The sequence below is a fragment of the Protopterus annectens genome, chromosome 16.part0 (genome assembly GCF_019279795.1).
Source record: "Protopterus annectens isolate FY-2018-M chromosome 16.part0, PAN1.0, whole genome shotgun sequence".
Taxonomy (NCBI): Eukaryota; Metazoa; Chordata; order Ceratodontiformes; family Protopteridae; genus Protopterus; species Protopterus annectens.
The window spans coordinates 5,451,477-5,467,067 of NC_056750.1; the positions used below are offsets into that span (position 1 = coordinate 5,451,477).

A 15,591-nucleotide genomic window follows, 5' to 3' on the forward strand; every position below is an offset into this window, starting at 1 on the left:
TGTTCACAGGCAACTTAGATTTTATTCAACAGGACACAGCTGGTCATGCAGGCAATCACCAGTTTTATTTTTCTTTTGCAAAATTCAATTTGGGCAAGCCAATTTTCTAAAGTTTCTCTGTCCCGCTGGATTTCACAGATTTTATTGGCCCTACTTCAGATTTAGAAGTTATGTACTCACCATAACATCCATCTGAGTAAGGTGTATTCATTTCCACTGTACTCAAGAGTCTGTTCCGATAGGCCACCCGGGACAAGGTGCTAGGGACGCGGTCCCATCCAGCAAGAATGAAGGCGAGATAGACAACTTAACATATAGAAGTTATGTTCTTACCATAACGTTCCATGTTAGTTGTCTTCTTCTCGCCTTCTTTCTTGCGTCCCACCCTCCTTCCCCCTAGCCTGGACAGACCTAGAGGAGTTTGATTATGACCTCTCTTTCTACCACCTCTATTGTATATATGTATATGCTATACTATGCATATATTCCTTCATCAGGTTTCAGGTCACCTTCTTCCTTTCTTTTTATAGAGGTGGGTTTTCCCATTTCAAGTAGTTCTGGATTTATTATTGGTTGGGCCTAGCTTACAAATGAGATCTGAGGTAATACCGCCTAGCATTGTGGGATATAAGGGGAGCCTCGAGCCGGTGGAACCAACTCTTGAGCTTTTAGAGTGGCCGACTCGGAGCCGAGGTCGGCTCCGAACCCATCCAGCAAGAAAGAAGGCGAGAAGAAGACAACTAACATGGAACGTTATGGTAAGAACATAACTTCTATTTTTATATCGTCAGCAACTAAGCTGATTGAAATTGGAAAGGGTCTATAATAATGTTTGTCGCCTTTGTTGGAACATTTTGATTTAAACCTAGTTAATAAAATGTGACTGAATCTATCAATTTTCTTTACTAAACATTTACTAATAATACAGTTGATTCTATCCCCATTGTAGCCCATTTCCGTATATAGGGACTTCAAAACCTTAAACATTTTCAAGGAACTCAGAATCTGTACTAATAATTCTACTTAACCTTATGAACTGATCTCTAATAGTGTTCTGTTTCATGAAGTTGGAGTGTAAACTTTTAAAAGTCAGATAATTCTTCACAAAAGTGTTCTTTCTGTGGCTGCTATTATGAAAACAACTATTTTCTTGATCAGTCTTGATTTCTAAATTTAAAAGGCACTCTGTTTTATCTTTATCACCCAAAGAAAATCATAAAAAAGTAGAGTTATTTAACATTTTAATAAACTCTTCTAAATCAGAATCACTCCTGTTTCAAATAAAAAATAAATCATCCATGAATCATTTGAAAAAAAAACTAGACCTAACAAATTCTGCACCAGTGCCCTGTATAATATGGATATATAAAGAATCCATATCTAAGGTTACCAAACAAGTTTAATTACCAGAAAACTTATACTATTTAAGTAAATTCCAAAGCACTCAGGAATATTTTAAATGAAAATTAGTGTCTTGTGCTATTGTGTTTAGAATTTTATCTAGATAAACTGACAGACATCCCATTGTACCTTTAGCTGCCTCAGCAACTGGTCTCAAAGGGGGAATCTCAATTATTTTTACGAATATTTGGCATACCAAAGATTTTACCAAGACAATGATGTTCCACTTTTAAAAAAATCATACATCTGGAAATCAATAAATCCCTGATATCGTAAATCAAGCAGACAAGTATCAATTAACTTTAAATTGTTTGACATTTGATGTTTACTCACTAATTCAAAACAAGGTTTATCATTCAAATGTTTGTTTAGCTTAGAAATATAGGTATCAGAATGCATAATAACTATGCCACTGCCTTTATCAGGTTTCATGATGCTTCTATTTTTTTAAGATCTCATAAAGCTGTCCTTTCCCCCTACTTTTTCTCGTTTGCATTATATACTGAAGGTAGTGAAATGTATAGCTTTATTTAGTGGTATGTTCAAGCTAATAGCAGAGCCATAGAGACTTGAGACAGAGACTTAAGACAGATACCCCCTATGGTGAAAGTAGAGTGTTTGCTAGAATAAAGAGGCTAGCTATGGCTGCTATCCCTTGTTTGGAAGCTCAAGCATTTTGTTGTTGCTGGAGTCTGTTGAAGTAATACTATTACAGTGAGTGCCCCACACAACTGCACATTCCTTAATTTTCACAAGAGTTTAGGAAGAATCAGTGGTTGACAGGGTGATTTTATTTTTTTTTCAAAATAACAGTAATAAACAAAATTGTATTAATGAATACTATATGAATAAATACAATTGCAAAATATCCTTTGTTTTTTCTTTGTAGAACTTTGAATCAGGGTTTTATGAAGCAGGTGAAACCTTTTGTAGAAAGTTTTCAGAATCTGATGCTGAACTTCACCAACAACTTGAAAAAGTCATGGTAGATGAGGAACTTAGATCTTTCACGATGCAGGTAACTCATTATTTATTTACTTATTATTGTGTGTGTTTTTTTTGGCTTTCTGACTTTAAGGTTTATTACTATTTGCAAATACTTGTTGGAAACTCAAGAAACAAAGATTTCATCTGCAGGAAGTAATACTTAACAAGATTTTGTCATAGGATTCTTTGTGCTCTGTATCTTTTTTCATGCTAATAACCTATGACTAAGAAAGTGCACTAGTGACCAATCATGAATTATGGAAGAAAAGGAATGGGACAGAGGAGAGAGAGAGAGAGAGAGCGATACAGGGGAATGCAGTACCTGTGATTTTGCTTTCTCTTCAAAGGTGGAAGGGCTTGGCAAAGCATCTTATCCTACACCTTTTATTGAGCCCTGTTGAAGAGTGATGTTAGAAAAGTTGCATAACAAGAAGAGAGAATACTGCCAAAGAGGGGGTACCCTCTTTGTTATATATAATATTGTCTTAAAAAAGAAGGGAAAAACAGAAGCTAGAACTTCAGTAAATGTAAAGAATTCCAACAAAGCTATCTTTGAGTCTGTATTGTACCTGTAATGTCATAATCTGGAATAAATGCATTCTTTGAAGACACTATAGAGTATTAAGAGCGTGTTTATATTTGTCATTTATACTGATTTTATATTCTTCCAAAGTATAAAGAGTTTGCAGAGGTATTTTACAATTATAGCCAGAATAGTATTGTCGCTTGCAGAAGTAATACAATTAATCTTAGACTACTCTGTAACTTGGCTTAGTATCTCTAAATGTTCGGCAAACAAGACATATGACATGGAACTCCCATCTAATGGTCCTTATGAGATGAAATGCAGTATAAAGCTTGTCATTGTATCCTGATTTGAGTCCTAGAGCCTACACAGTGTGCATCTTAGTTTTCTTGATCTTTTGCTAGTGGCCCTTCTGTATACCTGAAATAACCAAAGATGCAGAGGATTGCTCATTTTAGCCTTTCTATCTTAGAGTGATTTTCTTACATTAATCATTAGAAATGAACTTGCAGAATAACTCAAGACTATGCCTCAAATTCTGTTTGATTAATTTCACCACTTAAAATGGCACTCCAAGATTTTATTTCTTAATAAGAGAATTTTAATGGTTTGTGTTCAGTAGTGGTATCCAAAATATAAAATATAAAAAAGCACCACAGAAATAACCTTATAACTTACACGTGGAACTCGTATGTCATACCACATATATTGAAAATGCATTTAGCTTTATGTATATAAGTATTTATGTATTTATTTATTTAATTTGATAACAGAACTTAGCTTTGTACACTGGCTGAACATAAGTATCCTTGGTAGCAAATGCCCCATATGTAATGGCTACTGCAACAGTGATATATTCAAATATCTACTGTTATGGTGAGTAAACAATACAATTGTACATTATAAATGTACTTGGGGAAACCATATCTCATACCATATGTATTGAAAGCGCAGTTAATTTATGTATATATGCATTTATTTATGTATATATGTAAGGATGTATGTATTTTGATAACTAAGGTAAAGTCTGATTATTCTGGACCATTTTCCGACTGAGCTGGATACAGGGTACACAAAAGTGTAACATATCCATAACTTAAACATGAATATACAAAACTTTGTTAGGTTGCAAGTGAGTTTGTTGACAGAATTTTGATGATAATAAACAATGCTCTTAAAGCTGTGTATATTAAATAAGCAATGGTTATAGCAGAGAAGTATTTACAGTTATTTATAGTATGTAAGCTGCACTAAGTGATGACTGTAACACCAAACTATTTACAGTTATTTACGATCTTTATAGTATGTATATAAAGATGAAACAAGAAAAAAATGTATAAATGGAAAATTAACAATTTTCTGTTAGAAGTTGTTTCAGTCTGGAAGAGAATTCCTTCAATATGATGTAAAGCGTGGGTAGATTTGAGAATGTTATTGATTTATTTAGGGGTGCCCGAGTAAAGTTATGACAGTGGTTTTATCAGTTGCAAGTTGAATCTTTGAATAAGAATTTTTTAAATATTTGCCTTAAAGCTAGTGTTGGACGTAATAAATTTTAGTTCTGCCTGGAGATATTCCCAAGTCTGTGGTCTCATAACAAAAAAAAATGTAGTCTGTGCTTTGTAATCTAGTTCTGCGGACATGAAGAATGGTTATAGAAATTAGAAATGACCTGAGGTTTTAATTTGACATATATTTAGGCCTGATGACTGGCAAAGAATGTGAAAAAAACTCCATATGAACTAATTTAAAGACTAGTCTTTGAGGTGCTGTGAGTTATTTAGCTTTTGCAAGCACTTGGCAGTGGTACACATTTTAGGGCAGCTAGGGTTATGAATCTACATAGGCTGCTGGCTGCTTTCTTGTGGCAGAGGCAATTAGTGGTAGTCCTTGTTAGAGTTGTGCAAATAGTACTCTCCTGGCAGTTGTAATTCTTCCTTGGCATGATAGAAAAAGGAAGATTTTCCTTTCCTAAAAAGGAATTAATTATCTTCTGTATGCTGAAGTTGAGTTGTTGACTCATACAGATTTCTGAAATGTTAGCCAGTTTCTAGAACTGTTTGGTTGTTATGAAGTATGTTCCAGTCAGTGGGTACAGAGGAAGATTTGCACCCAAAATCATTGTGCTTTCTGTTTGTCTAGAATTAGTTTTTTTTTTTTTTTTACTAGTACCCCAATTAGAAAGTTGCAGAAGGTTTTCTTGAGTTATAACACTGTAACATTTCTGTCAGGAAGCTTTTAAACTAGAGTAGAGTTGCACTGCATAATTCCAGGTTCGACTGGTGAGTTACAAAGTAGAAGCTGATCTGCCAAGTCAGAGGAATTAGAAGAGTTCAAAGAAGACTGTGCCAGGTAACTTGCGTTTTGTCAGTTTTTCTTACGAAGTTATCTTACATGCTCTATACTTCTTCCTGACCAGAAGCCATGTTGGTGGTATGATAGCACTCCATTCTTTTGCAAGTCATTAAAGGGTTGAGAGTAAATATGTGTCCAGTGTTTTACCTAAAGTTGGTTAGATGCTGGTAGGACAAAAATAATTTATGGTTATGCTTCCATAGGGCTTTCTTTTCATACACTGCAAGATTGCTAGAATGAAAAAGGACAACAGAATAATTTATTGAATATTTAACTTTAGCTCTAAAGGCAAATTGGAAATTTGTTATATATGATTGTACTCATTTGAATTGTTATTGGGAAATAATAGATTATTTTTACAAACTTTATGGTCAAATAAATTTTCCATTTCATGAAATTTAATGCTCCTCTACCTCTGAATATGAAACAGGCTCAACATTATATCTTAACAATCCACAACCAAGCCAGTGATTGAACTGAAGCAGTCCTGAATAAAATTCACACAGCAAATATGTCAGTAAAAAGTTTTTTACTGACAATAAATTTGCTGTATGAATTTTACTTAAGACTGCTTCAATTTGATCACTGGCTTGCTTGTGGATTTTCAACAGTACATATTGCCTAATCTAGCCTTTACAAGAAAAAAGATTATGAGAAACTAGAAAAACAATCCAACCTCCTCAGTTTGAAGAATTTTTAAGTCTTCTAGAAGAATTAATTGATTAAGACATAGAAATTAGGAAAAAAGAAATCTCCCAAAGACAAATTGATTTTAGTCTATAAATGTAAAAATCTCCGAGCACAGTTTCCCAATAAAGGCAGACTCACTGTTTGTTCAAAATTGAACCAAATGTAATCCACACAATGAAGCAAAGATTAACCAAAGGTTTAGCGCTTTCATTTCCTAACCGGAAACTTCTTCAGAACAACATAATTACACATAGCTCACTAATTTATAGTCAGAATTAAAATCAATGTAGAAATACAATTGGTTCATTCATAATTGATTTACTTTGACTGAAATGCAAGTTAAAGTCATAGTGCAAGTTAATAGCGAACAAACATAGCTGAATTTCCTCAAAAACCTTCATATAATTCATCATGTGCATACCAAATATACACAGGAAATACTTAAAAACAATACATAAACCATTACATAAAACAGTATGGTCTAAATAATTCTAATATAGTCCAATATTCTAAATAATAACTATAATAAAATAAATAAATAAATTTCATCTATCATATATAACATGTAAATACATTTATTTTTTTACAAAATCCATAATGTATAAATGTATAGCATTATATAAGTATATGTGTGTGTACTTTATATATTGTACATGTATTATTTTATTATATTTTATTTTGTTTTATTATATTTTATTTTATTTGCTCTGAGTTTTAAGGCTGGTAACAGAAAGATATGGTCATTCATCCCAGGTGGGTTGGTTGTATCCACCCGCAACTTCCAAATTAATTCCCCGAAACACAACTTATTTTCCCAATCACCCCCTCTACTGTTCCTAGGTGGCATCTCCAAAATTCAAAATTTGCATTTGTACAAACTATGGTATGTCTGTAGAGTGCATTAGTTTCCTTTTTTCTATTGACGTCGTACATATGTTCATATATTCTCTGACGAAGGTGTCTTTCTGTTTTTCCCATATAATATGCGCAACATGATATACAATGTGCTAAAAAAACTATTCCTTTAGTATAACAGGTATAATGTCCCCTTCCTTTGAACTTAAATGGGATGGTTGGTAGAAATAAATCCCCCTTATTGGCTACAAATGCACATTGTGAACATCTCCCACAACAAAAGGTTCCCTTTTTAATCATCTGAGAGCTGAGTTGGCCTAGTGGTGTAATGCACCTTACTGTAGTTCAGAGGGTCCTGGGTTTGAGACTTGGCAGGGGTAGTTATTTGTGGGAGGATGGCAGACTGGTTAAGGGGTTTACCTTGCGGACACAAGGTTCAGGGTTTGATTCTCACATGGGGTACTTGGCTAGGCTTAAAATGGCCCACAAGGGCAAATAGCCTAGTACTAATCTATGAACCTATGAACCTATGGTCTCCATTCTCATTTCCAGACTTTTCATAAATATCTTTGAGATTTGAGCCCCTTTTAAAACTGTACATCAAACGTTTGTCAAATATTTTAATCTATTGGGCATACTCCTGAACATATCCCATGTTTTATCAATTGCCTTTTTCATTGTGTTGGTACCTATATTGTATGTCATAACCAAAAAAGGCGTAGTTTTTTCTATTTGATGGGTCCCATTATTTGTCTCAGTGTCATCTAATATTGACCTTGGTTCACATTATTGTATTCAGAATTTAGTAAAGGAATAAATCTTGTACTCCATCCCTTTATCACCTCTTCCTTAATAGAATTTATTAATGTGTCAGGGTAGCCTCTCTCCAGAAATAGTTGGTGTACATATTCCAATTCATTTCTGAAATCAACATAGTCCGAAGTCATCCTTGCTGCCCTGACCATTTGTCCTTTGATAATATTCTTTTTCTGTAGGGGTGGATGGTTGCTACTATAATGTAAATATGAGATGGAAAAACAAGCCTTCCTAAAATTTCTTGATACATATTTTTTGTTCAAAATATCCTTCACTATACTTACATCAAGATAGTGTATCTCATCTATATTAAATTCGTAAGTAAACCTAAGAAATTCAGTAGATTTGTTAAAAAACTCCATAACATTGGTATGTCCACCTCTGGTCCCTTCCAAACTATAAAAAATATCGTCCAAAAAACGAAAGTATTGCACAATATTAGCCATAAATGGGGAAGTAAATACATAGTGTAATTCCCAATATAGCATAACTATAGTGGCATAAATGGGGGCACAAGCTGCCCCCATAGCCACCCCATCTAACTGGTGAAAAATATCTCCCTGAAAATAAATGTAATTATTTTTAAGGACTAACTCCATATTTTCCAACACCAGCCTAAATTCTTGTTTATTAAGAAACTTAAAGTCCGTTATCATGTGTTCAAACCACTCCAATCCCATGTTGTGTGGTATAACAGAAAATAAATCCTTAACATCAATAGTGAGAAAATTCTGTTTGATTTATTTTCTTTAAAAAATCCCAAGAATTGATTAAAATATGTGGGTATAGTTTGTGGAAAGGTTTTAATTTTGTATCTACATAGATAGCTAATGGCTGGGTTTTAGAACCACCTGATGCAATGATAGGTCTTAATGGTGGATTTTTGTTGTCTTTCTGCACCTTAGGGATGCCAGATATAGTATAAAGAACTGGTTTTTCAACCTTAAAGTATCTATATAATTTGTCATCAATTAGCCCCTGAAGCAAATTATCCTCGATAATAAGATCTATCTTTTCGTATGCTATATTAAGCTCATTTCTGGATATAATGGTATAACGTCCCTCTGTGTCCAAAATCTCCATCATTTTAGCAATATATGACCAATTTTCCATTAAAACAACCCCATCCCCTTTGTCGGGTTTCATAATCCTAATATTAGGGTGATACTGTGTAATTTCATCCAAAGCCGCCCTTTCTTCTAAATTCAAATTGGTGTAAGGATATCTATTTTTATTTTTGTAATAACTAGATTTTATTTCCTTGATTACCACCTTTTCAAAATTACTAATATCATCATGTAGGGGAGGGTTGCATGTACTTCTCCTCACTAAATCACCATTTGGTCTGATGGCCGTGCAGTCATGTGGATCACTAGTGGAAGCTAAAACCTCGAAATTTAATTTCCTAGTCAATAGTTTTACATCAAGAATCAATTCAGATAAATCAACTTGTTTGGCAGGAACAAAGGTAAAACCTTTTTTAAATAATGACAAGTGTCTACCATCTATACTTATGTCAGTGTAATTGTAAATAGTAAAATTACTACTGTTCACTTTGTTAGACACACAACAGTCTACATTAATTCCACAATGAGGTGCCACATACTGTTCCATGTCCATAATATTGTTTGTAACCTCCAAATTCTCATTACTAATGGAACTAATAGATATTGTGTCATTACTACTCAGTAATGTCTGCTCTCTTGATGTCTCTGAGGGTGTTTCCCCATAATTTGTACATATGTTGGGTGTGCTGGCAAATTTCAGATCCTTTCAGATCTCCTGAGCCCCTCCTGTTCTACAGGGACTTCATATTCACTGTTCGCCCCATTGTAATTGTGTTCAAAATGAGCATTCCCATTTTCCATTTGTGTCTCATTTCCCGCTTGTTCCCAATGGTAACATCCTACTTTTGAATTAGAATTAGAATAACCAGCCTGTTTAAACTCTCTCCTGTTAAAACGATTGTTAGAATATTCTTTCTTGTGACTAACTGTGTATGCCTGTTGTTTGTTGTTGTTTGTAGGCCCAGTCGTCTCTATCTAACTTGCCCAGTTTTCTCTTATAATTTTTAGTCACATTGTAATCAACATCATTTAACACTCTAAAATAATCCTGCTTGTACTCTTGCACATTGAACAATAAATCTTCACAAATTTCATTGTTAATTGTGTCAATGTTTTCCTTTAACTCATCAATTAAATTCTTGTTGTTATTAACCATAGTTCTCATAAGAGCTATACCACAATCATTTAAAATATCCACAATTTCTTTAAAAAACACAGAACCTGGTGTAATATTGTTTGGAAATTTGTTGAGTCTAAGACCCTTAGGCACATGTTTCCTTTTAATACATTCAGTTAAAAAACAATTATCCAGGTTCAAGTTTTTGAAGTTTAACATATAACCTTTTAAAAGTTTACATTTCTCCAAATAAGAAGTGTGTCGCGTTTCTTACCACATTCTTTTAGCTCCGTATGACCGAAGCTTTTATTTAACCACTCATTAAAATTAATGTCCGCATACATGTCCAAAGAGGAAACAAAGCATGTATTGAGCTGTATATTGCCTCGCTCGCTTGCATTAGGCTCAGGGTGTTCAACAGTAGTCCCAGTAGAACCCTGCGATGGCATTCCATCATTCATTTTAGGTCTCGCTCCTGGATTAGTGTGAGCCCTACCCAGATTAACTGTCGGTTGCGCACAAGGAATAGATGATTCTAGTTCCAGTGTAACCATATCCGGCTGTGAAAAAGCCTGAATTAGATGAGTAAGTTCACCAATAAGAGATCTATCGTTCCTCATGGTTTGTGAGGCCCCTCGAGAATCCTGCAGCTCCATTAGAGAAAATCATTAGTGATTTTAATCTATGGCTTAAAGCCCAACAACTGTGAGAAAAGATTAAATTAAGCAATGTTCTTATCTCTGAGTCAGCATAAATCTTATAGGATCATAAAACTATGCTAGCTAAAGAAGAAACTATTTCAAATATTTAGTCACTCTCAGCCATCTTTGCAAATATAAATATAGTTGTATTATGTATATTATTGTTAATCAAAATGGTTGTTAATGCAAGTGTTTAGATATTGTTTAAAATTAAATTATAAGAGTTTATATGGTGTTCATTTATTATATGGCATCTGTTATAAAATTAATATTAAAAAAGTCATTTGAGAAAAATGGTTTAAGGTTTTTAAGGAGAAGTCGAAAACGACTTATTACCTGGAACTGGGCATGGTGTTTTGGGGAAAAAATGGGTATTGTAAATGATTTTGAGAGGTTGTATTAGGCGTTCTTTACAGAGGGTGCTAAACTAAACTGTAAGCCACCTGATTCAGTGGGATAGTTTGAGGGAATTTTGTTGATTAGTTTTTCAATTTCTCTTGTTTTAGCAACTTTGAAGTAAAATGGGAGTGTGTGAGGCGGAGACTGTAGTGTTTAGGTATACCAAGAATGGATTGAAGAAGGAGTATTGGGGAGGTATTGAAATTCCTTGAGGAAATATGTTGCAGAAAGGTATCCAATGTTTTCTTTTTTGTCTTATTCAACATATGAGTAGTCTGAACCAATCGATTCCAACCTCGGCACCTCATGCCAAAGCTTTGGATTCTACAGCGCTGACTCCTCTACCCATAATTTCCTGCCCTGCCTGCACTACTTCAAATCTCATTTGCTGCCAGTGAAAGCCAGTTACTTGGACTGAGAGCTCACCTTTAATTTATGATAAGTGAATGCTTTTTTCCTCCTCCCTTGTTAAAATTACTTGTTAAGTTAGAATTTACAGTGTGCTTAGACTAGATTTAGAGATGGTGTTTTTCTGATGCATTTTGTGCAGTTTTTTCTTCTGCTTGTGTTGGTTTGTTTACGTAAGTTAGTGTTGATAGAATTTCCTTAGATTTAGGTTAGAGTTTTTCTCATAGTAGTAGTGCTTTTATAGTAAGCATAGTTAATTCGTTTTCATGTCCTCAGATTTGAAAAGGTGCTCTTTCTGTGAGCATAAAATACACCCCTAAGACCCACACTCTCAGTGTGTATACTGCTCGGGGCTTTCACACCTTCAAGCTTCTTGCTGTATTTATGCTTCTTTTGCTTCCAGACCCTTCAAGGCTATAAAGAGAAACTTATAAACTGAAAGGCCTTCTTTCCTCCCAGACAGGGCCCATAATAATAATAATGTCTTCGGAACCTAAGGTGTCCACTTCTTCTTCCCCTTCCGACAAGAAAAAAGATAAATAGATGGATAGATCTACAGAATAGCTCTACAGAGAAAGAGAGGGAGAGAAAGACAAAGGGAAATTTAAAGAAAAATCCAAGCTGCCTGAAGCTCATCAGGAAAAAAAACAAGAAGAGGTCTCTCGACTGTACAGTTATTGCAAGTCAGGCACCAAATGTTCTAGACGGTTAACTCCAATAAATTCTCAAATCCAGACTCCATCTCCAAAGTGTACCTTTACTCCTGCTCTAATCAGTTCTATGCTTTAGTCTCTAATTTTATGTAGTGGACCTTCAAAGCCTGCGTCAATAGCGTCTTCTTCTTCCAGATCTGAGCACTCCACTAGAAGTCTTATGGAGTTTGATATCGACTGGATGATGAGATTTCTGTGGACTCAGAGTCAGATGGGAGCCCTCCCAGCTCCATCCCCAAGGAAAGATCTGGGTTCAGACCCTCCGTAGCCGGCTATTCAGTCTTCTTACCTTCCTATACTGACTCCATTCCTGGAGTCAGTGTATATTGGAGCCAGTCTTTCTGCAATACAGGCATTGGAGTCAACCGTGCTCAAAATTTCAGATCTGATGTTGTTAGTCTTCATTCATTCATGATGGATGGGTCTCAGTTCCGTCCTCTGAACTGACTCGGCTGTTATAATAAGCTCTCACCAGCCAAGAAACACTTGAGCTAAAATTACCCATAGTGCCCCTCTCCTCAGATCTTGTTTGCAGTGTAGAATTTCAAGATGCATTAGGTCAACTCTCCAGCTAAGTGATTTATTTTTTCAATAATATTTCTTCAACATTTGGAATTTTTCTCTCCTAATCCTTTCTTTATCCAGTCGTTTACCTTTAGATATAGTTCCCCTTTGCGAGTGAGAGTTTTTCCCTGCCTTCTTACTGTTTTTGGTATTTCTTCATACCATTGGTGGTACAGGTCCCTCTTTTACCTCTGTGGTAGTTTCTAATACCATTGTTGGTATTCCCTCCTTTCTCTACCTTTTTAAACTTGGGGCATACTTTAATTATCATCGTTGGTAACTTAAAAAAAAAAAGAAACTTTCTTCTCTTTTTCCTTGTCTGCGTCTGTTTGTATGGGTTGTACAGCTAATTGTGACAGAATTTTTATCTTGCCATATATATTGTGAATTGTAGACTACTGGACTTTCTAATATGGCAGATAAGAAAGACACAACAGGTTTCAAACAGTGTAATAAATGGGGAAGGAAGATGCCTAACTCAGATGGGCAACTTTCCTGTGTCTATTGCCTAGGAGTACCCCACTTAAAAGTTCAACCTCTGTGCGAGCTCTGTAAGGGCTTTAGTGCCTGCACCTTAGCTGAGCGCAAGAATAAGTTGATATTAAAGGGTCTTCTAAAAACACCTTTCTCAGAGGCTTTATCTGAGGTGGAGGTCTCAACCCCTACTAAAAAAGAATTGAAGAAGAGAAGCCAGTTAGTACCATCGTCTCATCATTCTTTGGAAACGAAATCCACTAAGGCCCAGGTTCATATAGAACTGAAACCAAAACAGGCAAAACTGACTTCTGCACCAATCTCAGCACTGGACCCTAAAACTCCATCCACGGTGCCATCCTTGTCCATGGAACCGATAATAACTTCTACACCTATGGTACCAACCACTTCCATGGTGCCACAGACCCTCTTGTCACCAAAAATAGTCTCTCCTTCAGTACAGTCACTACCTCCCCTCCTACACAACCTTCTGGTCTTCTGACCGTGGTGCCGAAGGTTGAGACTCTAGCTCAGACCCAATATTTCCAGTCTATCAATCAATTTCTTGGACAACAATTAAGCTCATTTCTTGATCAGCCTGAGTCTCCATCAGGGATGTTAACCCGCTATACCAGGAGCCTTTTGGAGCTCAATGTAGTGAGACTCATGGATCAGCTCTTGGCGGCCAGAGGAATCCCAACTCCTTCTAAATCCTCCCTCCTACCCAGAGCCGAGGAATTTTCCCCACAGACTCCCAATGTATATTCCTTCTTCAGCCTCCCCACAGGTATTGGAGCCCTCGATGCCGATGCCTGTCCCAGTGCAAGCTCCTTTGGTTCCACTGGTAGGTCTTACCATGGTTCCAGAGCCTATCCTGTGGTTCACGACTCAGTCAGAGCTGACCCACCCTTGAGACCATGACTGTCTGTCGGCACCATGACCCTTAGTACAGCACCCATTTTTTCTACAGCGCCGTCTATAGTTCTGGTTGCTTTGACAGCTCTGAGTCCTCTCATGGCTTCTTTCCTGGGAGGGGGGGTTGTCAGATCGGGGTGTGATCCCGGTTCTGAGGTTGTCTGTCTCAGTTCCAGGCTCCCATTACTCTTCAGGCGGATTTGCCTTCCAAGTTATGGAGAGGGCATTCACCTCAGCAGTTTCACAGCTGGTTCCTTCAGTGCTGGAATGCCACTTATACATGTCCTCTGGTCCACAACTAACACAGTCCATTACACTGGGGCATTGGGCATGGGAACCTCAAGATACCCTACCGCAGGGCACCCTCTCTTTGGAGTTCTCTTCAGATTCCCCCCTGAAGAGCCACCCCATAAGAAATTGTGCAAGACGAATAATGTGAATTCCCCTGAGAAATCCCTTACTGAATATACAGATTATGATGAGGGGGGAGGGGCCCCACATTCGCCCCCGAGGATGTCTCTTTTGGAGACATACTAAAAATCTTAAAGCATTGGGGTGACAGGAAGCCCATCAACCCTTCCTCTAAAGAATCTGTATTCTTGCAGGCTTTCCATGCTCGACTCTCTACTTCCTGGATGACCTCGCCTGCAGATGACTTAGTCCAGCTCATCGTGCAGCACGCCTGGAAGAGTCCTGACACAGCTGAGCCAATCCCCTGGAGACCAGACAAAATACTCTTCCCCTCCAGAGGATCACCCTCATTGGTCCAAAGGCTTGGCAATATATGCTATGGTGGTGGCAGCGGCCACTAGAAAGGAACTCGATGAGGAGAGTCCTGCTGTCCATCCTGCAAACAAGGAGTCTGGGACGATGGACAGACTAGGGAAGCCAGTGTATGCTTATTCGACCTTTGCCATATGCTCATTGAATTACTTGGCACACTTTACCCATCTCCAAAGGAACCAGATCATGGAACTCTTGGGAACCTTAGCAGGAGCTGTGTCTGATGAGGTACGTGACAAAGTTGCCTTACAGCTTGCCGCCCTGGAATCCACATCTAATTTGTTCATGTGGTTGATTTCTCATACTACTGAAGGGATGGCCAGAGCAGCAGGTACAGGCATTGTTGTGAGACATCACACCTGGATGTGCTTGTGTGACTTTGCAAACCTTTTAAGTCTTTCTTCATCAATTCTACCATTGACACTTCCTGTCTTTTTGGCCCAAAGATTAAAGACACATTAGCCAGGTGTGAAAAGGATGGCAAGACCCTGTCTGCTGTGGGTGTATGTTTTCCACTCCCCAATGATCCTATGCTAGGAATCAGAGAAGTGGGAAGATGTGGTTCAGGAAATCCCAAGGGCTTTTCCATGACACATGTGGTGAGTTTTCCCCCCTGGGGCCGGGGTAGGAACTCATCAGCAAGTCACCCTCCCCAAGACAGAGGTGGTCTGTGTAACCAGGGGTCCAGAGATTCTTTCTCTGGACAGCCCTACCAGCGCTCCTAAAGAGTGGCCCGATTGCTTGCCTCTCGAAGCAGTCAGGGGCCGATTTTCTCTGCACCACCTAGCCTGGCATTCTATAACGACAGATATTTGGGTGC

The 15,591-nt window shown here is 37.1% G+C and overlaps 1 protein-coding gene across 1 annotated transcript in view; it reads left to right on the top strand.

Annotated features, from left to right (window-relative positions):
- The window catches only part of CCDC180 (coiled-coil domain containing 180), a 2,826,277-nt gene that overhangs the window by 426,367 nt on the left and 2,384,319 nt on the right, over positions 1-15,591 (top strand). The window contains exon 6 of the mRNA XM_044058396.1: positions 2,291-2,419. Within this exon, the coding sequence (XP_043914331.1) occupies positions 2,291-2,419 (129 nt within the window). The remainder of the gene's footprint in view (positions 1-2,290; positions 2,420-15,591) is intronic.